Raw genomic sequence first — 23958 nt, forward strand, 5'->3', positions numbered from 1 at the left:
AGAACACTGAGGGGTTGGTCTCAACAAGCTCTCTTTCTCATAGCAAAGTCTCAGCCTACTATGCAGAGCAATAAGCGCCTGCAGTGCGGCATGGCTGCACAAACGGCTCAGGTTGCGGGCTCAAGCGATAGAATTCATAGCCCTAGGTTCGACCGACACCAAACCCTCTCCGCTATGACATTTGGCTCACAAAGTAGAGACGAAAGGACATATTTCGCTGTGTGCGTGCACCGCTGCACTGGCCACTCAAACTGCGCCGAAATTCCGCCCCTTTGGAGAGGGTGAGTGTCATGGGGCAGAGGGAGAGATGAGTCGATCTCATCTATCAATGCCTTGGCAACACGCGCTTCCGTGAGGTCTTTCCTCTCGTACAATCGCATCTGGCAGTGACTGCACCAGCAGCAGTATAAATGAAGGATTTGCAGAAAAAACGCGCATTTAGTCGCTGGGAGCCTCACATCACTGCTCGTGAAAATCAGAAAGAATATATCCCCATATGTTCTGCAATGTCTTCGCAGTATATCTGCTTGGACTATATATACTGCACTATACTTAGACGGCTTAGGTATTTCGGTTTGGCTTGATTCTGACGGACTTAGATTGTGGACATCCGATGGACGTTAGTAGATATCTAGTCAGCGTTCAACGGTAGCGGCTCAACGGACGCCTATCTTTTATTGTAGATTACGTAATAATTGATGGATTTGTTTTCGTCTAGGGCCATAATTGATCGCACTGGTTCACCCTTCTTCTGTACCGCAAATGGCTTTTTCGCATAAGTTGTAGAAGTGTCTCCGCACCTAACATTTGTAACATTGTGTTTTCCCTCATGTTCTCCTCGTTGCGCTGCTGTTCAGGGTGTTTGTACAACCATACGTGCTAGTTCGAAAAAGCAAATAATATATTGCTCTTCGGTTGCGTCGTTCCATTTAAATGCTCATTCACACCGTTAACTTCTTGTAAAATACGCCTTAATTGCTGAGAAAACTCTGGACCGACCCATTCGTGTTCGTCTCTCGGTCGAATAAAATTGAAATATCAGTGTTCACAACTTCTAATCGTGAAGAACAGCTTGTCCTTCGTGTCACACTCACCTGCAATTTTAGGCGATAGTCTATTGGGCTCGTTGGCGGTGTTGACAAACATTTATTTACTCTTTGCACAAGGAGGTGTTTGGACCGAGGCCCTATTGGCCCAGGCCCTCAGAAATCTAGGTGGAGCTCCTCTTCCGGAGCTCCAATGGCATATAACGCCGCTCGCGCCCTGGCGATCAAGGTCCGGACTGTAGCTCATGGCCATGGTCATGGTCATGGTCATGGCAGTTCGTTGCGCCGAAAAGCCATCGCCGTAACCTAGCGTCACACCGTGTCGGAAAAATTTATTTGGTCGATACTGTCATGACGCCACAACCACGTAACCCCGCGTGGAAGGGAAGCACTCCGTATTAAAGTAAACCTGACGGATTTCAGGATGGTCCAAATGAACCCAAAATTATTGTGGAGGTTCCTCTAATGGGGTATTTCAGAAAATGGAATTCAATCAAATAAATTTACTGCCATTTCAGTTCGAACATTAATGGTCAGGCGGACAACAAACGAATAAGCCACTAAGACACGAAGGGTCGTTGGTATCAGGCTTGTTAGAATGGCACTTAATGAACGCGTTGCGGTGCGTACACCCAGTCGAAACGACCAAAGAACTGTGTCAAAAATACCACAAAATATTCTGTAGTTCTGTCGTAAACGTCAGAATAATCTGTAGTCTTGTAGTACTTTCCAATACGTCTGCAGCTCTTTCTGTAGTACTTTTCTGTCGTAACAACAGAAATTTCCGACGTTACCAGAGAAATTTCTCTTGTCACAAGAGGTTAGCTGTAAAAAACAACACAGAAATTTTGTTATGACCATAGAAAATGTTTTGTAGTTCTGTTTTCAGACTGGGCAATGAAAAAAAAAAAACAATAAAAATATAACACCTTCGCTCTCACGTCGACTCTTACGCGGAGTATTAGCGTCTCTCAAGCTTTAGTATACGCAGTGCTGTTGAAATTACTCGAGATAAGCTTTTTTCAGCTCAGATCTGCCAAGCACAATTCGTTGCTTCGAAGTTCAACGGCACACAAGGCAAGCTGGTATAGTTGTTTCAGTAAGCACGCTATACAGACAAGACAAATTAGGAGCAGACAATAAAACGTTACGCTATCCGTTTCGTGGCTGTTATTATTGTTGGGTGGCTGCGATAAACAGGTCTGCACATTCAAACTCTCTGCGACAACAACGTGTGAAAATAACTTTGTGGGCGTATAGCTTATCAACGGCGAGGAAGATTGAATCTCGGCCGCGGCGGCTGCTTTTCCAATAAAGACGAAATTCATAACTATCCGCGTATACATACGCTGTATGCCATGCCAGGTGGCCAACATTAATCCCAAGTCCTCTACCACGGCTTCTCTCGTATAGTACACGTGTTGGTCGGGGACATAAGCCCCGTGTAGACTTCATATTTTCGCGCTGCTTCATATTGTTCCCGCATTCTTGCACGTGCGCATACCTGTGTCTAACGTAAATCTTTAGTGACGGCTTCGGACGCCATGAAGAAGCAGTGAAGCGTCTCCTACGCGAGGAAAAACAGTTGCGGCGCTGAAAGCTTAGGTTGTACAAATGACCCCGTGAGAGAACTCTACAAAAAGCTAAATGCAGAGTTGTCGGAGCCAGAGGACTGTATACCTCGTGTGGCTTGCTACACCACGCTAAGGAAGGAAACCTCTCTCTCACAATCATTTTGTGGTAGCTTTAACCGAGCCGTACGCATGTGTCGACGTGCCCGAGCGGTATAGCTCGTCTTAATCAGAAACTGCATCCAGGGCTTCGAATCTCGAATTACCTTAAACTTCTTTTCAGCACGTTTCATTTACTTTACGTGCTTAAATCTACTAGAGACGTTTAAAACACACTCCGACGTTAAAGTCACAATATGCGTAATGTTTTCTTCCATGCAAATTCTGCCGCTCGCGCTTGACGTCAAACATGTAATTTCTCAAGAATGTATTCTGAGCCTAATACTTCCCCTAGACACTAAGAAATGTAGTGGCCCTGACGAAATTCCAAATGCATTTTTAGTGCTGTATTCATTATCAACAGCTCGCTATCTTCAAATCATATTCAAAAAATCACTCACCTCGAGCACTGTTCCTGCTTCTTGGAAGCTGGCGAAAGTTCTTCCTCTTTTCAAATCTGGAGACAAAGAGCTTCTATGCAACTATAGGCCCCTTTTTCTCGCATCCTCATAACGTAAAATGTTAGAACATATCAATCATAAACATATTACTGAGTATTTAGAAACTAATAACATCTTGAGTAATGTTCAACATGGTTTTATACTGGGCTTTAGCATAATAACACAGCTGTCCGAATTTGTACATGATAATTCTGCTTTAATTGTGGTAATCAAATTGATGCAATATTTATTGACTTCTCTAAGGCTTTTGACACCGTTATTCATTCTAAACTCCTTTTCAAGTTAAACCTTATTTTAAAGAATCCGTGTTTGGCTAATTGGATATCTAATTTTCTTTCAGCCCGCTCCCAGTATGTAACACACAATTCAGAAGAATCCTATGGGGCCCCGGTTTCTTCTAGTGTGCCGCAAGGCTCCGTATTAGGGACCTTACTCTTTTTACTCTACATTAATGACCTCCCGAATAATATCACATCAAAGATTCGCATGCATGCCGATAATTGTGTCATTTATGACATCATTAATTGCCCTGAGGATCATTATCAACTGAACATCTCATTAACTACATTTTCGGAATGGTGCATTAACTGACAGATGAGTATTATATCTTTGTAAACCTGTAGTCATGACATTTTCTAACAGCTCCTCCCCTTCTTTTTTCGCCTACTCATCTAATAGCATGTCACTGTAAAGGGTCTTAATTATAAATATTTGGGAGTTATTTTCAGTACCAGTTTATCTTGGTCCAAGCATATTGATTACATTTGCAGCAAAGCCCTCATGAAATTAGGATATTTAAGACGTACTCCAGCTTAAGATCCAAGTGATGTGAAGTTACTAATGTATAAATCATGAATCTGTCCCGTACTAGACTATGAATGCGTTGCATAGAACCCTCATAAACTGACTGATATTACCAAAATCGAAAGAGTTCAAAAGAAAGCCGTTCACTTCATTTGTAACCAGTATCACAGTGATTTTTCGCCTACTTCTGCCCTCCTTTCATTACAGCTTACTACACTATCAAGTTGCCGGCATTTGGAATCGTTGAAATTGTTGTATTGTGTCATTCACGCTGATTATCGACTTTCATCTAACAGTTACATTACTCCAGCCTGGCCTACTACCTCCAGATACTACCATAAGCTTAATATTATCCCCCACTTTGCTCGACATAATTCATTTAAAAACAACTTCTTCCCTCGTACCATCACAGCTTGAAATAAGCTTCCTGGCTCAGTTTGCTCCCATCCTTTACAAAATTTTGTTGACGCCATCGCACACTATTTCACACAGTTAAGTAACCTCTAGCCGTTATTAGTGTTGTTGCTTTCTTTAAGTTATGTCTTCTTACTGCCCTACTGGCTGTGTTGTACAATTATTTTACTGTATCATGCTCACCTCCCACTCCTGCTATAGCTCCGGATGGAGCTGCAGTATGTAAAAACAAATTAAATAAAAAATAAATGTATCAACATGCTCAGCGCGTTTCTTCTTTTCAGAACGTTTAATTTGCTTTATACGCTTAAATCTACCAGAGACGTTTAAAACATACTGCGACATTAAAGTCAAAATATACGTAGCGTTTGATTAAATATAAATTCCGCCGCTTGCGCTTGACGTCAAGCATATTTCAACATACAGCGCTGTGCTCGTCTCCCTCTATATGTCCATGTCTGTCTGCGCTACTAGTACATTTCAAAGGATCACCAACAAAAAACTATTGTACAATAGTTTTTTTTATACATAATACATATCTGACCGATTTAAAGGGGGGCTCGTGCGGTTTTCTTTGTACGCATTTTCCTTTCCGCGCACCACCAAATTGTTCAAATACTACTTCGCGCCGCTCTATTGCCAATAGCGTGTTTTGTTTACTACGGTTTATTTCCTGATTTATTCCCTTGCTCGCGTCGTGCACGGCGCGCCAGCAGCCATACGTTGCAGGAAAATGGCGCCAGTGGTCGGCTACACCAACATACGAGGGTTAGCCCAGAGCATCCGCAACCTGCTCGTGTACAAAGGGGTCCAGTTCGAGGCCAAGCAATATAAGGTTGGGCCGGCGCCCGGCTTTGAGAAGGAAGGATGGACCCAAGAAAAGTTCAGTCTGGGCGTGCAGTTTCCTAACCTGCCCTACTACTCTGATGACGAGGTGAACCTCACGCAAAGTATCGCCATCTTGCGACACCTGGGTAGGAAGTACGACATGGCTTCCAAGTGAGTCTTTAGAATGCTGTCTATACCATTAGTTTGAAGCTACCGCTTACTGCTGTACCGTTTATATGACTACCGACGCGAAGCTTCTGACGCGTCGCGAAATTGTCCGCTCACAACGAGTATTGAAGGCTGGCATAGCCTAACCAATGCGCGGACGTTTCTTTAACAGTAAAAAACTGCAAAAGACGCCGAGAGATGATCTTCGGATATATTGATAGTTACGGTGCAGTTGTAAATATCTGAAAAAAAAAAATAACTTCCAAAAACTATTTCCAAGTATTTGCCCGAAATTCATGGGTACGATCACCGATAGGAAGTGAATCTTCTCTCCCTTCCCCCCCCCCCTTCCTCCACACCTCGCCTCTGCAGAAGAAAACTGTCTGGGCGTTAATGAAGTCTGCATGCGAAAGTGTCTGGCGATGACAACACCTGTGTTTATTTTTTTATTTAGTGGCTTGTAAAACCTCCGTCTGCGGTGGGCGTGGACTCTTTGTTGTGAAAACGAAATAATCTATCAATAGATACCCTCAATGGCATTTTAATTAGCCAGCATCGCATTGATTTCCGCCACCACCTACCCTTTGCAGGACCGCGCAGGAGGCGACGCAGCTTGACCTTCTGGAGCAGTAGGCCAACGACCTCGTCTGGGGTCTAGTGGTCGCTGCCATGAGCCCCGCCGGTAGCGATGGCCGTCGCGCGCACGACGCCAACCTGACCTATGTACTCAGTCGCTGGGAGGAACACCTCAAGACGCGCAAGTGGGCCCTGGGAGACCGGCTCACGTACGTGGACTTTTTGCTGTACGAGGGCCTCGACTGGAACCGCGTGTACAAGCCGGAGGCCTTCGGGGATCACCCGGCAGTGGAGCGCTACATGAAGAGCTTCGAGGCTCCGCCCAAGATCGCTGAATACCATGCCTCGCCCAAGTACATCAAGTGGCCCATACTCAGCCCGCACTTCCACTGGGGGTACAAGAAGTAAAAATACCGGATGCGCTGCAGTCCTTCCTGTACTGCATGCCACAAATAAAGCTAGGTTGCCTCACAGACTCTGATTCAGCATCTTATATACTGAATAAAGCAAAATTTTAAATAAAGTATTGTAAAATCAACTTTTTTTTTGTCCCATCACATGACTCAGACTTCCCTTTGATATGAAAATGACGTCACAGCAATCACCCGGCTGTCGAATCAGAAACAGGAGTGAAAAATGTTATAAATTCTTTAGTGGTCGCAGACGAAACTCGCATAGTAATCCATGTACGGTACTGTATTACGTACCGTTATACCTAGTGGCACGGGCAGAGGCGCATTATTATTATTATTATTATTTTTTTTTTTTTTTTGGGGGGGGGGGGGGGTAGCCTCACCATAATATATGTATTACGTACCATTGGCAAGAAGAAAAATGCGAACAAACTTTGACGTCTGTACTCATTTACGGGTTAAAGCGACAGTGCTGATGGTTGGTTTGGTTTATGGTGTTTAAAATCCCAAAGCGACTCAGGCTATTATAGAGACCGTAGTGAAGGGCTTCTGAAATTTCAACCACCGGGTGTTCTTTACCGTGCACTAGCATCGCACAACACACGGGCGCTTTGTTTTTCGCCTCCATTGAAAAGCGGCCGCGGTGGCCGGGATTCAATCCAGCCCCATTGGGTACAGCATTCGAGCGCCCTAACCACTGCGCCACCACGGCGGAGCTATAGCGTTATGGCTGCCAGTCTGCAGCTCCCCTTGCGGATCCTTGTTCACGTACATGCATTTTGCTACTCGCCTAATCACCAGTCCCTTAATTTGTAAATATGCTATTTCACGCGTGATCATTAGCTCACAGTCGTAAACTACCATATGTTAAAAGGCACCGGACATGGATACAAAGTCACGCTTTCTCCAAGCTCACTAACATACCCTTGTGCTAGGATTAGCCCGCCTGACTCCGGAAACAATGCTCCCGGGTTAGGCTTTAGGCTGCCACCGCCACCGGTGGCCAAGTTCCGCATACGTCCCGAGTGTGTACAGAAGTTTTAAAATATTTTTTTTTTATTTCACACTGCACTAATCATGTCCTTTCGTTGAGAAAAACTTATTCCATAGAACAGATTGTGCAAGCATGATACGACCATTCAAAGACGATATACTTTTACGGTCGTTGAAATTAGGCACTCTGCGTCCGCCAGGCGCCACCAGCATCGATTGTTCTGAAGCGTCATTGGCGCCATCAAGTTGCCACTTTAGCATTTTGCGCAGGACGCGTCGCACACTAGGCAGCCGAGTGAAGAATCGGTTGATCCGTTGCAGTTTCTAGGGGCTCCTGGAACTACAAAATGTTATTTTTCTCTTTCTTAACATGTTACGAACCTGAGAAGGCGACAGACAACTGCTGTTTGAAGCGGTTTATCACCGAAAAAAAATTGTATTCTGCGCAAAAGTCAGCACACTGCCAACGCTGGTCAAGCATAATGTTCGTTGTCCATGTGCAACAGCGCTGCTTGAGACACTATTTCTTTTACGAGTGTGCTCTTCGAGATGCCAATGATATTTTTTACCAAATTATGTCAATTTTTAGGTCACAACAGGCGATGAATCAGTGTGTTGTAGCTGCTAGCTCCGCGCTGGAGTGGCTGGAACATTCAATCATACTGCGGTTATTATGTGCGTTCAACGCTGCAGTTGAAACTGGCGTACAAGGACGATAAATGAAATGCGGATAAAGCCGCGCCTGCCTGCGCGGTTTGCGTTGCGGGAGTGAAAAACTGACCTGCAGGGTCAGATTAGGATTTTATTTTATGCAATAAGTTTTGCTTGCTAAACACCGGCAAACCTACTTAAGGTTCCCCAAGCTCGGGGAAAATGAGTTGCATAGATTTGTCGTTCTGCTTATCCGCTGTTATTAGCAATTTTAGATGGGACGTTCTGGACAACCCCTACGAGAGCGACCACTTACCTGCACTAATCAATTTATCATCTGCACCAAATGTCATCCCCGGAAAACCACGACGCTGGAAGCTTCATATGACAGACTGGGACCTATTTAAAAGGGAAGATAATATAGATAAAATCTTTTCAGAAACTCATAATATTGACGAACTGAACGAACTGTTCACAATTTGTATCATAGGTGTCAAACGTCTGGCCATTCCACAATCCACAGGAGTTGTAAAATACCACCACAAAGTATGGTGGTCAGGTGAATGCAAAGATGCGAAGAAACAACAAAACAAAGCGTGGGGCATATTTAGAAGGTACCCGTAACGAGAGAATCTAATAATTTTTAGGAAGGCGAGAGCCAGGGCCCGGTATATTCGTCGTAATACGGAAAAGACGACCTGGAATAATCACATATCCTCTATAAATAGCCCAGACACTTCCAAAAAATGTGGGAGCAGGTGCATAAGCTAAACGGTACTTACTCTTCCTTCACAGTTCCGGTTTTAACAGCCACAGGTGTACCAACAAGTATCGACGAACCGTAGGATATATACTAGGCAATCATTTCTCTAAAACGATAACTAGGCGGGCGAGTTGGTGATACATAATCAAAAAAATAACAGCGTGAACAAGAAGGGGGGGGGGGGGGGGGAGGTTTTCTGGTGTTTTTTCTTCTCTTCGTCCCCGTTGTTCGCGCTGTTATTTCTTTTTTTAATATTGCTCCGAAATGTTTACTTCTGCAAACTACCCAGAATCTTTAAGATACAAATTCGCACACACCTGAGAAGCAAAGGCTTCCGACAGACAGTAGTAAAAACGAATCATACAATAGTTTAATCATACTTCAAGAATTGGAGAAAGTCATAGCTGCTGGTAAACAGACTGTGCTCGGCAAGGATTAAATACATTTTGAAACGTTTGCACATCTTTTTGATTCCTCAGTACAAACACTTTTTTAACAAGATATGGGTACATGGGAAAATGCCGAAAGCCTGGGAAGAAGCCGTTATTGTACCTTTCCTGAAACCAGAAAAACCACCAACCTCCCCCGGTAGTTATAGGTCCACAGCTCTCACTAGCTGCTTGGCAAAATCTTTTGAAACCATCTTAAACATCAAACTAACCTTCATTTTAGAATCTCGCCAACTTCTTCGATATTCATCAATGCGGTTTTAAAAGAACATGCTCAACTACAAATCATTTTGTTTGACTTGAAAATACAATCAGAGGTGCGTTCATACACAAACAGCACTTGCCTTGCTGTCTTCTTCGACTTAGAGAAGGCGTACGGCATCACCTGAGGATACGTAATACTGCGGGACCTAGAAGACTTTTGCATACATGGCAGGATGCTAAAAATTTTGAGCGATTTTCTGTCCAACCATACATTTCAAGTTCGCCATGTCTCAATCCTGTCAAAAACCTTTACCCAGGAAAACGGTGTCTTTCAAGGCTGTATTTCAAGCCCCACACTTTTTATTGTAGAACTGAATTCCATTAACAAGGTAATACCGAGAATCTATTATGTATTCACTCTATTTCGATGATCTCCTGATAGCCAGCACCACCTCAAATGTATCAATCCGTGAAAGACAAGTACAATTAATAATAAATAAATTGGTGCATGGGCAGATAAAAACGGGTTTCAGTTTTCTCCGCACAAAACAGTGGCGCTTATGCTTTCGCTCAAACGAGGCATGTACGTCAATCCCACTCTGTACTTAAATGAGAATGAACTACCAGTTAAAAATGAACACAAGTTTCCAGGGATAACGTTGGGCAGAAACACATTCCTACCTCATATCAACGCCCTTAAAAGGACATGCCTGTTACACATTTACCGATCTCTTGTGTGGTCTTGTTTTGACTATGGTTCTATACTGTATGGGTCCGCAAGACCATCCGATCTGATACGATTAGATCCAGTGCATAACCTAGGCTTTCGTCTCTCAACTGGTGCTTACCGAACTTCTCCCATAAAGAGCCTTTACGTTGATACAAATCAGCCTTCGCTCGAATACAGAAGGTCGTTTATTACATGCTCGTGTGCCTTGAAAATACAGTCCCTGTCAAAGCATATATGCTACCCCCATAGTTACAAAGTGCACCTCCAGAATATTGTTCCAAAACAAGCCACAGTCAATCAGACCTTTATCTCTGCTGTTTGGGGAAAAATGCCTAGAACTAGGAATACTGGACAGCTTTCGAAACATTGCCCTGAGGCAAGATTTAAATGCCTAGAACTAGGAATACTGGACAGCTTTCGAAAAATTGCTCTGAGGCAAGATTTATTACCCCCTGGTACAGTCTCCCCTCTCTGTGACTTCACACTGACACACTTAAAAAAAAAATAATAAGCTTTATCCACATGAGCACATACACGAGTTCTAGCTTTGGAGGAAAAAACAAAAATTTGAGCTTTTTATACCGATGGTTCTAAGACGGCACATCATGTGGGAAGCTCTATGTGCAAGGCAAATGGGTAAAAAGTAAGACTTTCTAAATGTGCATCTGTTTTCACTGCTGAATGTTATGCCATTTTCGTTGCTGTAAAACGATATTGAAGAAAAACATAGAAAACAGCATAATCTCCACTGATTCCCTCAGTGAAATCACAGCTCTACATTCCAGTACTGCAGTAGGGCCCTTAGTAGGGGACATAACGCATACCATAATAGCAGCCGAAACACGAGGGTGTAAAATAAAGTTCTGCTGGATACTAAGCAACATATGGATCAGCGGCAATGAGAGAGTCGATGCAAGGGCTGTAGCTGCCTGCAATGTAGAAATTCAGAAAGTGAATATAACACATCGGGGTGCCATAAAATTTGTATAAACAGAACTGAGAAGAAAATGGCAAGCTTCATGGGATAATGAAGCAAACAACAAATTGCATGCCGTAAAAAAAAAAAAATCAAAGAATGGAAGTAGCCATCAGAAACGCTTATTTGATGTAATTTTGTGTCGCCTCCTTATCAGACATGCCCATCTGTCACACAACTTCATTATTAGAAAAGAAGATAAGCCGATATGCGAAGGGTGTGGAGATGAGGTCACTATAAACCACATATTATTCTCCTGTATGAAGTTCCAGAAAGTGAAAGAAAAATACTTTACACACTTCTACAGGAAGCAAATCCCATTCCATCTCGCCTTGCTCCTCAGAAAGGATGTACTTGTCGATACCTCCTGTATTTTTAATTTCTTAGAGGATGCAATGGGGCCCCTGAACAAGTTGTAATGTTCTCTGATGCCTGTAGTTTACATTCATAACATAAACATAATACACCTCGTGTTTGGCGCATGATAGCTTTAGTTGCTTATGCGCCATAAAATCCAACAGAACACAACTCAATGCGTTGAAAAAGAAAGCTTCCCGATAACTAAATATTCTCAAAGTCCTTTCACGTGACCACTGGGGTTGTGATAGGGCACGCCTCATACAAATTTGCCGCTCTGTTGTGCGTTCATACTTGGATTATGATTTCATTTTATACGGATACGCAAGGCCTCCCAACTTAAAACGACTGGTCCCAGTACACAACTTAGGTTTGCGCATTTCAACAGGGGTATATGAACATCACCCACAAGCAGTTTTCACCAAATCGGCGCACATTTTCGTTGAGCCAGCGCAGCGCAAAAGAAGCGCAGAATGTAGGGTCGCGCAGAGGGTTCCAGAATATTGGAGAAACGCCTCCTTCTCCGCGCGAGGAGAGCCCGTAGCCTTACGCGCATCGGCGTCACCCCCTCCTCATTACTCGGCGGCGACGATGAATCACCCGGCCAAGAAGGTGTTGGTCACTTCCAGAAAGTTCTGCCGCGCCTAACCAGTGACGACGTGCGGCTCGGCATAAGGAAGAGAGGACGCTTGTAGAGTAGAAGTTACGTGTATGTGCGCGTCTGTCTTGGCACCCCATAACAGATCTACAGACGCGGCGTGCCCTATTTATTGAGGTCTCTTCGCTTCGGAAACGAGCCAGCCAACCAGTGTTAGAGCCAGTGTTGCAGCGAGTGTTGCAGTGCTACTGCTCGGCTTCCAGGGTCAACCCGCTGCTCGGCAAGTGTACTGATCTGCGAGGCAGCGGCGCTCGTCTACAGGATGGCCACATAATGACTCTCCAAACTTCGGTCTGCGACAGTGTCCGGCGAATAATTTGGTGTTTATTTGCTTTGACTGTCTCGTGCATGGTTCATTGATATGTGAAGTGTCTGTCTTATAGCCTCTTTAGTTGCATGCTTTGCATTTCCTTTATGTGAACGTCTTCTATGTGTATTCTTATAAGTGTGAATTCCTCTGTATCATCTCTTGCTGTCCATAAAGTCTGTTTTGTTTCTTAATTCTGCCTCCGACCCTTACTTTGGCTTGAACCGGCGACAGATGGGCACCAAATGGCCACACCCTTCTGTTACAAAAGGTAGCCGACTTCCGGCTGAGCTTGAAACGGAGGTCGAGGGCATCTCTTTTGAGACGGGAATAACTTCCCTCACACACTCTAAAGGTGCCTGGGAGTGTGCACACTAATATTGGCGCATTGTTAATAAATAATAATTATTAGCCGGTGACAGCAGTCTATGTAGAAACCAATGAACCCCCTCTTGCAGAAAGAACTATGCTCACATGCTCATACATTCTGAAGATCCGTTCACGCCCGAAACATATGTTACCAAATAGTTAAAAATGTCCATCTCGAATGCTGTTCATCAACAAACCTCATGCAATAAGACCACTTCTCTCCGCTTCAAATTGAAATGCCAAGAGTTAGCATAATGGAAATCTTACCTAGTATTGCCCGGAAACCGGATCCACTCCAAACTTGGCACTGCACCCTGAGTATGTGATCTCACATTAACTCATTTTCGGAAAAAGAAACGCCCCATCAACTTATAGTACAAGAGCATTAAGCACTAAACGAATAATGCAGGGAAGATACAGTATTTTATAACGATGATTCAAAATCTGCACGCTACATAGAAAGTGCAGTGGTAGAAAACGATTGGGAAAAAAAGAGTGCGACTACCTCAGTTTGCACCCATTTTTATCGCTGAGCTGGATGGCTGAGAGGGGGGCGGAGCTGGTTACGAGGCAAGACGGTGACGACGGCGCGAAACCCAGGAACGGGTGCCAAAGAGCTGCGCTCTAAAAATACGGAAAGGCAATATTGACTATTTGCATGAGACTCCCGTATTTGTTCCAGGTCGACTGTAGATCAATGATATCTGAATCCGCATTAAAACCTATCCTCTTATCAAGTTTCCAAAATGTACACTAGTCCCGTATTGACAACACGCTCAAAAGATTTGCAGAGACAACTAATTGGTGTAATCGGGCGATAGTTTCCTGCACAGAATCTATCCTTTCGTGGTTTAAGTATGATCATCACTATTGCCGTTTTTCAGGCATTAGGCAGTTTACCTTCCTTACAAATGCGATTAAAAAAGGACAGTAATGGTTTTATTGAAAGGAATAATAGATTTTGCAGCATGCTGTAATGAATTTCATAAGGACCGACCGCCGTCATTGTGCAGTTGGCTAGTACAAGCTCTAGTTCATCCATCGTAAACTCGCAACTATATCCATCACTTCCATTTGAGTGTAGAAATTTTTTGTTTTCGACAGTGCTCTTATATTTCAAAGACTCCTCAGTATATCCTTGCAGAAATCGATACTTTATAAAAATGATCACTAAGGATGATAAACCTGTTCTTTCAAGGATGCACTCCGAATATCCGACCTACTGAGAAGAAAGATAATAAATGCCCTGTTTTCACTATCCGTCTCGCGCATTCTTTCCCACACTAGTTTGTCTGAAGCGCGACTATTTACACCTGAACAAAGTTTTTCCACGATCCGTCCTTCGCCTCCCGCCGAACATAGTCATTTTGCTTTGGTCTTTTTGAATGTGAAAAAAACTGTGATCGCATGGCACCATTTGAAAATTTGCCATGCCTTGTTTTGGGTCTTCTTGATTTAACGGTATCCTTCATTCCACTATGGCTTTGGTCGTTTCAGAAGATTTCCACTGGAGCGGGCGATAGATCTTGGAGCTACATCGATTATTGTCTAAGTTAATAGCATTTTCTTCATCTATGGATAAATTGCAGAAGACTTCATGGGCTATTATGGCACATTTTTTAAGCACGTCCCAGTTGGCTTGCCCTACCTTCCATCGAGGAGGACGGACACAAAGAGTTGGGCCAGGAGTTACGGCTAGCAAGAGGATGGGGAAACGGTCACTTCTAAAAGAATTTTAGATTACGTCCCATATGAGTAAGCATAGATATGCCTGGTGATGAGAGTGATAAATCTATGCAAAAGTATGTTCTGTTTGTAATGTTAAAATGTGTCACCTCACCATAGTTCAAGAATACAATGTTCGTAGTGTTCAATAGCTGTTCGGTCATTTTTCCCGTGTGTGTTTGCTTTATCGCTGCCCAACAATGGGTGGTGCGCTTGCATGTTTCCAAGGATAAGGAAAGGTTCAGGCTGCTGATTCACCAATTATAGCAGCTCATTATAGTGGAAGAACAACTATTTGGGGGCAGATAGAGAGAAACCACTGTAGTTAAACTCTTGAGCTGAACCCTTACAGCGACGGCTTCTAAGGACGTGTTAAACTCGGTTTCTTAACTATAATAGCAGAATTCGCGATGATGGCCGCGCCACCCCTAGCGTCTCCGACGCGGCCCTTACAAAAAATTGTGTAACGTTTGAATATATATTTTATGGTGGTTGCTGAGCAGAGTTACCTGGAGACAAAACAAGTATGGGTGTTGCTCCTCAGTAATGCACACATATCGTCAAAATTATGTCTTACGCCCCGACAGTTCTACTGTAGTAGTGTGATGGCTATGCTGGTAAAACGGGTTGTATAACCACAGGGAAATTGAAGAGAAACACGACTTGAACAGATATACTATGCAGATGTAATGATGTCACAGCGCCTTCGCCGGGTTCAGTCGTGCTTTGTTTTACTTTGCTACCGCGACAACCAGAAAGGTGACGGTCCTTAGGCAGCAAGGATGCCGGCATACTTACTGTGACCTCCATATCCTCTACGGACGACTTGGAGGTTGATTCGGGGGTTACAATGGTCCATGGCCTTCGCATGCCAGTTTGTCGGTGCTGCAGCTGCACCGGGCTAGCTTCCGAAGCAGAGCCCACAGGAACAGCGGTTGACTGCTTAGTGTGATGTAGTAATAGATCCTGTTCACCGGCGTTGTTTTCGGTGTCTGTCACCAAGTAGCCACTGCCAATTCCAGCAACGGAGGCCCTCCGGCGGAGATCACACGATCATCTCGAGATCTTCAGGGATGTGGGCTGTCCCCCAGGTTTCTGTAAATGGGGTGGGGATCTGGATGTCGGTAGCAGGTCTAGCAGCTGCAACTATGTGCCCACCGAAAATGAAGGCAGTGACCATCCCCGCTTGACCGCTTCAGTACAGTTGCCCTTCTGCTTGTAGTGGAGAAACGTTTTTTAGCCTCAGGGTGTTTTCTTTTGTCTTGATGGCTGATGATTTCTTTTTCTTGTTTCCAGATCGGGTATGACCTGGAGTATGCAGCGTGTGCGCCATTACAGCTTACGCATTTGAGCGTGCGATTGCATCGCTCTTAAGCGTGTTGGTCTTCCCCGCAAATGACACATGCAGGCTTGCCACGGCATGCCAGTGAGCCGTGCCCGAAACGCCGGATCTTGAAGCATCGCCTCGGGTTTGAGATGTACGGGCGCACCTTAAATGGGCTGCGTGGATCGATTCTGGCAGGGTAGCGCGCACGTGTTAAATGTCAAAACGATTTCTTTATCTCTGCGTTTTTTCTTATCGTGATTCTGCGGGCCGTAATCACTCCTTGCTCTGCAAGTTCTTCCATCTCTGCTTCTGAGCTTAATAACAGTTCTTGCTCTGATATTGACTCCCTTCGTATACCCATACCCATAGGATTCGGTTTGTTATTCGTTAGTCGAGCTGGTCACCCACCATGAAGTCCAATCAGGAAATTTGTCAAACACATTAATCATACGCGACTACTATAACTCCATGCACAAAAGGTAGACCGATATACACGGGGTTAACCCTCGCTGCCTGAAAAAGATGAAATAATAAAGAAATGAGATGACAGGATAGGTGGGAGGAAGAAAGGAAATAAAAGTCGTGGGGAGCAGATGGGAAAGGGCAACTGCCGGTTTAACCCGGGTGGGTTAGCCCGGAGGTGCCGTCTGCGTGAAGCTGGGGCCAAAGGGGTGTGTTGCCTTCGCCAAGAGGCCTTAAAGATACACACTCGGCATCGGTTCAGCCATCAGGATGTCCTTTTCCCCGGACGCGGCGATGCCAAGCACGCCTTAGCGTGGGTGCTCAGGGTCCGTGGTGTCGCATAGTACACCAAACATCTGATTTAGCAGATACCCCCTGCGGTGATGGTGTGCCTCAGGAATACATCTTACGGCTGTATTTATTCCTAGCGTATATAAATGATATTTCAATAAATGGCCCTACTCACAATTTTATATGCTGATACAAATGTTTTTCAGTGGACCGAATAAAGCAAGCTTGGAAAGAGCTTCGAATGAATACCTACTTAAATTAGCTGAGTGGCTACAAGATGACAAATTGATTTTAAAATATAGATAAAACAAAGAACATAGTTTTTAGTCCCATTAATAGACGAGATAATGTAGCCGTAAATTTCACCTATAAGGAAACTCTCATTGAACAGGTAAAATAGCAACATTTCTTGGGCATGTGGTTGAGTGAACCATGCCACGCATGGACCACGCATGTGAAGAAGAAATTGAAAGCTGAGTTAGCCCAACTAACTGGAAGCATCTAGAAAATCCAAAATCTCATACCTACCTTCATAAGACAGGCAGTGTATTACTTATTTTTTTCACTCTAGGTAAAGCAATAATATATTATTAGAGGGAGGCACGACAGTCTATAATTATAGCAGATTAACAATTGCACAAAAACGATACTACGCTTGAGCGATAACCATCGAGGCGACCGGCACAACTTACGAACGGGGTCACTTTTCATCAAATACAATGTGCAAGATCGCCTTGGCGATACAAGTGTCTTCCGGATCCGCGCCGCTACCAGTCGCGTTTGGGTGTCGGCTCCGTCACCAACATCACGATAAGCCATCGGCTTCGCATATGCATACACACGTGGCTGCGCCAATGCAGTGCAGACGCGCGCAAGCCTGTCTACAGCTTCCGAATATTCCTCTGCGGCGGACGCAGCGAAATTCTTAAAGCATGTAACAAGTTACACAGGCAATACAAGTACACAAACACAGCCTGGCAGACGTATGAGCTATATTATATCCGCACGCATCTTGCCCCTAGGAAATCAGCTGCTTCAAGATTGCAATATTTTTGCTCTCAACAGAGCACTTGAACCTTAATTCGTGGACTAGCGTGCAATATGTTTCTTCCGAGAGAAGCTGCTGTGAAAAGGCACACAGTAAAGCCCTTCTTCAAACAGCGCTTCGAACGACCCAATTCACAGGCGACGACTGCCATCGGAGCTTTTCTAAAATACGCGTCGTAGAATTGTCACTCTATAGTGCCGGAACGGCTGGCGCTGCTCACGACAGCCGAGTCCGCTAAAATAATTACTTGGAACCTCTGCGCTCAAGCGCATTTGTGTCCCTCCATCAAAACGCAGCCACGATAGTAGGCATTGATCACGAAACTTCGTCTAGACAACCTAGAGGCACGGAGAGAATACGTGTTCTCGAATAAAGTCTATGACGTGTTTATGGTGTCGCATTCCCAATGGGTTACGGACCACGCAATCATCATCATTTGATCTGAAGCTACGGAACAAAGCCAACGATCGCACCGCGCATGCTCGAGAACATGAACCAATAATCAGATAATATGGCAGTGCCAACGAGCGCGGATGAATCAACGTAATCGGCTTTAACCGGCCAGCAGGTCGTAGATTTTTTAGATTTTTTTTTTTCATTTTAACAATTAGAGCCCTTTTCTATCGGAACGTTTCGTCAAGACTTGTATTTATAAATCTGATAGCTGAAATCATTCCAGTTCAGACGAAGCACAGCACGTACACTCCTCCCGATGTTCACCTTGCTTGCCTTTTCCGGCAACACCTTGATTGCCTTTTCCGGCCTTTTCCGGCAATCATTGGTTGTTCTCGGGTGCAATTTTATTTCGTCACTGAATTTTGCTTTTCACAAAACTCGTAATAAGGGTACTAAATGTGCTTCTCAGGATAATACTAAGCTTCCAGAAGCAGGAAGGCAGGTGGTTTAATGAATCTTGCAGTGTAGCGAACGCCCAGTGCACTGACTTGTTAGATATTGAAAATGGGGTAAAAACAATTACTTATTTGACTTGGAATTCATTGACTCCGTACTGTATGGAGTTAAGCGCTCCCTCTATCCTGTAAGAAAAGGGCAGACGTGCTGATGATTATGGCGTATAAAGCTTCTGGAAAAATTAAGCCTGAAGGCTCAGTGGCCCTTAGCCTAAACCGATCGTGACATTCAATTTATTTCGCTGATATATGGCAACGTTCCAGAAGGAAGAACTTCACTGCGTTGATTGCTTTGCCCCGTTGATGAAACCTAAGGCCAAAAGTCAAAGGTTGATAATTCATAGCGAACTCACCCAGTGAACTAGCCGGCCGAAGGTAGCCATATCGCTCCACTCCCGACGAAAATTAAGGCCATCCGGCTACTCTGGCGACAAAGTTCCTTTGAAAATAGCTCGGGTCACACACAGTGCACGCATCAATCCCAGCCTTGTGCCCGGATGAAAAACTGAGTTTTAAGTACCAAGGAAACATGCGGAAGAGCAAATAATTTAGTACCAAGCACCGTGGAAGGATGCGCAGGATTCGTTCCCGATAAGTGTCGATAAGCAATGCCGGATACGCCATGCACCAGCTTTTTGGTTGACAGACAGCGGCCGCACACAGGAACGCGCCAAGACGCAACCTGCCAATACGCGTGACGTAAATGTTAGCTGCTTTGTTTCCGGCCGTAATCGAAATAATTTTTAATATTACCTTTCAATTTACACGTGTGCAAACTACATACCCGGTCTTTTTTCAGCATAAGAAACTGCGAATTATTACTTTTAACGCTAGCTGAAGGGACTGCGGGACTGCTTTTTGTCACGTGACGGGGCTTTCATGAGTGCTTTAAATTAGAGCTACTTCGTAGAGGCGCTGCAGTCATAACCAGACTTAAGCAGCCGTAACGCCTACTCGCTCAGAAGCTGCAGCAGCCATGCCGGGGGCCGTACCGCTCGAAGGTTGGTGTTTTTTTTCCTCTGCTTTTATAGTGTCTGTGAATTCTCTTAGATCGGCAGTGCAACGTGTATTACCTGGTATTTTAATTTCCTTTAGTGAAGGAAAGCTGTTACGGCCGATTTGAATATGTTGCGCTAAAAGGCTCGTCCCTAACGAGAGGGCACAATGAATAAGGATCTTGTAGATTTCGTTACAGTCAGCCACGCGGTCAAGCAGTCGAAGTGTTTCTTGACCGCTTTAGGCTTTCCTTTTCCACCGCTGCGCTGTTCCTTTTCTTTCAGCATATTTGTGCACCACCTCCTGCCAGACCTGGTGGGGGGTGCACATGCATGTTTAAGGCAGCGTGATGGGCTCAATATTGTGTAGCATATTCTAAAACGCGGCAAAAGCAATTAAATGCCGTCTCCGTCGTACTGTTTTCGGGGAGTACTGTCCACATTTTGAATTATTTGCACGCTTGCATGGCCTATCTTAGCTCTGCTTGGATAAGGTAACGCGTAGTTTTCCTCAGCGCCCCGCCGCGGTGTCGCAGTGTCCAAGGTGCCACAACTGCAGTGCCCTAGTTTCCGGGATCGAACCCGACCGCCGGTGGCTCAATTTCGATGACTGCGGAACGGACAGGCGTCCGTGTGCTGTGCGCTGTCGGTGCACGCTAAGAATCCTCGGGTGGTCGAAGTTACTCCGCAGCTCCCACTACGCCTTCTTTTCCTCTTTCCGCTTTCACTCCCACCTTCTCTTTCCGTACGGCGCGGTTCAGGTGCTAACAGACAGAGGGGCAGATGGAGAAGTATCGCTGTTCCTGGCCCTACGGGGCTGGCACTGGTAGGTCAACGCCGCTTGCGGTGGGGGCTAGCCATCCGCCGAATTTTTATCTGTTGTAGGCCGTCATTGCACCCGCCGCCGCTTAGGTGGTGCACAACGGCTGTTGCGGCGCGCGTCTTTCTCTCCCTCTTATTTTTCTTTATTTTTCTTTTCTGTCCACACGAGGCAGCGGAGGTCGCTCAGAGCCAGTAGCAGGCCCGTGCATTTTCTTTTCCTTCTTCCTACAGCCACAACAGGTGCTAACAGAGAAACTTCGGCTTTTCTTTCCTACAAACCAATTTATTCATTTCCGTTTCAGCATGCGTCTGGTGTATTGATGCCAGCACCTGACGCTGGCATGGATCTTGCCCAATTGCATATTCTGCATTTCAGTTTTCACAGTCATTCACATTCTTCCTTTCATTCTTAGGGCCACGCCCGCTACGACCGCCCTCAAGGATCCCCGTCCGGTCCCGGCAACAGCCCGTTAAGCTACCGCCGGTGGCCCGGGTGCCGCCCACAGTGATCAATACCATCCGTCGGCAAGAAGCCCGGATGGTGCTCGGCCAGGTGCGCTCAAACCGGCGCTTCGACCTGCTGCTGGCCAGCCGGGGCATTTTACTCCAATGACATAAACAGCGCTCCCTTCAGCGTTTTTAGCTTTACGTAAAGCAGTTTTTAATAAATGACCTGAAGCCCGAAGTTTCATTTTGACTAGTTGCGTGCAGTATATATATATATATAGATATATACACCGGGTGTCCCAGCTAACTTGAACCAAGGGATACAAAATAATACATTTGATGTAGGTCAGTGAAACCAATTGCATTCAACTGCCAGCCTCCTTGCGCACTACAGGCATTTTTTGGTTTTGCAATGACCTAATTAGCTAATTATGTTAATTTTTCTAATTTAATAAATATCGACTTTAGACCAAACATGTGAATTGGAAACTTGTACAACACCTTCAGAAACCCCCATTCGATTAATTGCGATAAATAGTCTCACGTGTACCTTTTTTTCTGGGCTCAAAAGACAGCCCGCGAAATACAAATAATACCGCGTGACAAGCGCATTTGTGCGCCGCTATTGTGGTGCTCTCAGTCGTGGTTCGAGCGAACGAAATTAGCGGCGGCCGTGTCTTGGCCCCGTTAAAGCAGCAGGCCGATATGCCTGCAATGGCTCCTTTGCCCGCGTCAGACAGCCGGCCCACGTGACGGTGCGAGTAGCGGCGAGAGCGGCGAGCCGACACCACGGAGATTCTAACAAGGCCTGCTTCTCTCCCATCAGCGAACGTCACGACAAACGGATGAGCGATACGGTATCAGCCACTGAATCTGCGCGTACAGGCTTTGGTAAAGGGGCGAGATGACATCATGTGACTCGACTAAAATTAGCGCTGCATCTTCCTTTGCCGGTTCTTTATCGTCATCCGCTTGTAGTGATGTAGGCTGCTGCGGTGCGTAGGCCTGACCAAGATCGCGGTGGCGACGGACGAGCTCGAGCTCGCTCCAACCATCGCAAACATTTCTGCCTGCCGCTGCAACGGGACATTCGGGTCACGGTCGCAGCTGATTTCGTTCGCTCAAACCACGACTGAGAGCACCACAATCGCGGCGCTCAAATGCGCTAGTCACGTGGTATTATTTTTATTTCGCGGGCTTTCTTTTGAGCCCGGAAAAAAAAGATACACGTGAGCCTTTCTTTATAGCAATTAATGGAATGGGGGTTTCTGAAGGTGCTCTACAAGTTTCCCATTCACATGTTTGGTCTAAAGTCGATATTTATTAAATTAGAAAAATTAACATAATTAGCCAATTAAGTAATTGCGAAACAAAAAATTACCTGTAGTGCGCAAGCAGGCTGGTAGTTGTATGCAACTGATTTCACTGACCTACCTCAAATATATTATTTTGTAACCCTTGGTTCAAGTTAGCTGGGACACCCGGTATATATATATATATATATATATATATATATATATATATATATATATATATATATATATAATCTACGTATTTAACGAGGCTTAGGGCGTGGAAATCCTTTCACATTCATTTCTGTCCTACCTCATAGTACTAATATCTAAAACAGGTGGTCTGACGAAGCTGAAAAGTTAATTAAAGCATATTGGCCGATTTGTCTAACGAATGTTTATTATAAAATTTTCATGAAAGTATTGGCGAGAAGGCTTCAAAGTATGATGAGAGATATTGTGGGTAGCCATCACACTTGCGGTATCAAAGCACGCAGTATTGTTAAAAATATACAGAAGGCGCGCAGTGTTCTGGAGATATGTAATGCTACAGGGGCACTTGTTGCAATGCAGCAAATAGCCTTGGTAAAAGCGTTTGACCATCTCCCTCACAATATTCCTCTTACCCTGCTAGAGCATGCCAATGTTGGGAAGATAATTCACAATGAAGTGGAAATGGCTTACAGTGGTTACACAATACGCCTTATCGCGTGAACAAAAAGGTTGGAAACAGAATTCGGGTCGAACGGTATGTGCGCCAAGGGTGCCCACTTTCACCACTAATGTTTTGCATCTATATTAAACTGTTCTGTATAAGTATCCTACATAAAAATTGTATTGCAAGAATTCCGACTGCATAGAGTTCATGTGCTGGCATACGCTGTTGGTGTTGCTGTTTTCTGCTGTAATTACCAAAGCATTTCGAAAGTGGTTAGAAAGGTTAAAGCTTTCTCTGGAGCAAGTGGAAGCGCATTCAATTGGGGAAAGTGCTTGGGACTTTGGCATGGTGAATGGCCTCGGATCGCGAGTACCTTCGCCAATGTAGCGTGAATAACTCCGCCTATGTACCTGGGGGTCCCTCTAGAATTTTACGCTGACAGTGAGCCCTATTGGCGAAGTACGGTTGCAGAATTAAGAGAGAGAAAAAAAAAACAGGATTTGATCGATTGAACGTCTCGATGTTTAGAAGTGCCACAGTTGACAATCTTTTCTTGGTCAGGAAGCTGTGGTACGTGATTAAGTGCTGCACTGTTCCCGTATAAATGTGCAAAAGTTGCATAGGGCGTTCGAAGTGTTTGTCTGGAGTTCAATGGCACGAATGGCACGTCATGTGGGACTGTGCCAGGTTCCCGACCGAAGCTGCATCCAAGACATACCCGCCGGAACTTCAAAGTGCTGTGCAATGTACAGACAAGGACATTCAACTATGGGCCGTTGAGCAGGCCCGGGGTGCACTCGAAAAACACAAGCCTCACAACCCACCACAAACGGGCCAAATCAGGTAGTGCAGAGTAGGGCATCACCCCGGGTCGACACTTGGCCAGCGTCACGACGCTTTAACCCGTCGTTTGCCGGCTCTTTAATAAAGTTATGCATACATGCATGCATACATACATACATACATACATACATACATACATACATACATACATACATACATACATACATACATACATACATACGTACGTACGTACGTACGTACGTACGTACGTACGTACATACATACATACATACATACATA

At 44.8% G+C, this 23958-nt stretch overlaps 1 protein-coding gene and 2 long non-coding RNA genes across 3 annotated transcripts in view; 2 read left to right on the plus strand and 1 right to left on the minus strand.

Moving 5' to 3' along the window:
* LOC146196886 (uncharacterized) overlaps positions 1-19246 on the minus strand; it is a 111990-nt gene extending 92744 nt beyond the window's left edge. Inside the window, exons 1-2 of the long non-coding RNA XR_014706149.1 lie at positions 19015-19246; positions 8401-8483 (exon numbers count right to left, since the gene is read on the minus strand). This is a non-coding gene — a long non-coding RNA (uncharacterized LOC146196886). The remainder of the gene's footprint in view (positions 1-8400; positions 8484-19014) is intronic.
* Positions 4883-6508, plus strand: LOC146196894 (glutathione S-transferase Mu 1-like). The gene is made up of 2 exons (XM_084596417.1): positions 4883-5454; positions 6042-6508. The coding sequence occupies exon 2, from the start codon at positions 6121-6123 to the stop codon at positions 6433-6435; it is 315 nt and encodes a 104-aa protein (XP_084452543.1). The 5' UTR covers positions 4883-5454; positions 6042-6120; the 3' UTR covers positions 6436-6508.
* Positions 19247-19509: 263 nt separating the features above from the next.
* LOC146196895 (uncharacterized) lies at positions 19510-21163 on the plus strand. The gene is made up of 2 exons (XR_014705651.1): positions 19510-19662; positions 20892-21163. It is a non-coding gene; the product is annotated as an uncharacterized LOC146196895 (long non-coding RNA).
* Positions 21164-23958: the final 2795 nt, after the last annotated feature.

The sequence above is a fragment of the Amblyomma maculatum genome, chromosome 3 (assembly GCF_055883805.1).
Source record: "Amblyomma maculatum isolate TAMU_Amacu chromosome 3, ASM5588380v1, whole genome shotgun sequence".
Classification (NCBI taxonomy): domain Eukaryota; kingdom Metazoa; phylum Arthropoda; class Arachnida; order Ixodida; family Ixodidae; genus Amblyomma; species Amblyomma maculatum.

Bases quoted from the DNA above. Each gene is read 5' to 3' on its own strand.
- LOC146196894 (XM_084596417.1), top strand. From the start codon at position 6,121: ATGAGCCCCGCCGGTAGCGATGGCCGTCGCGCGCACGACGCCAACCTG.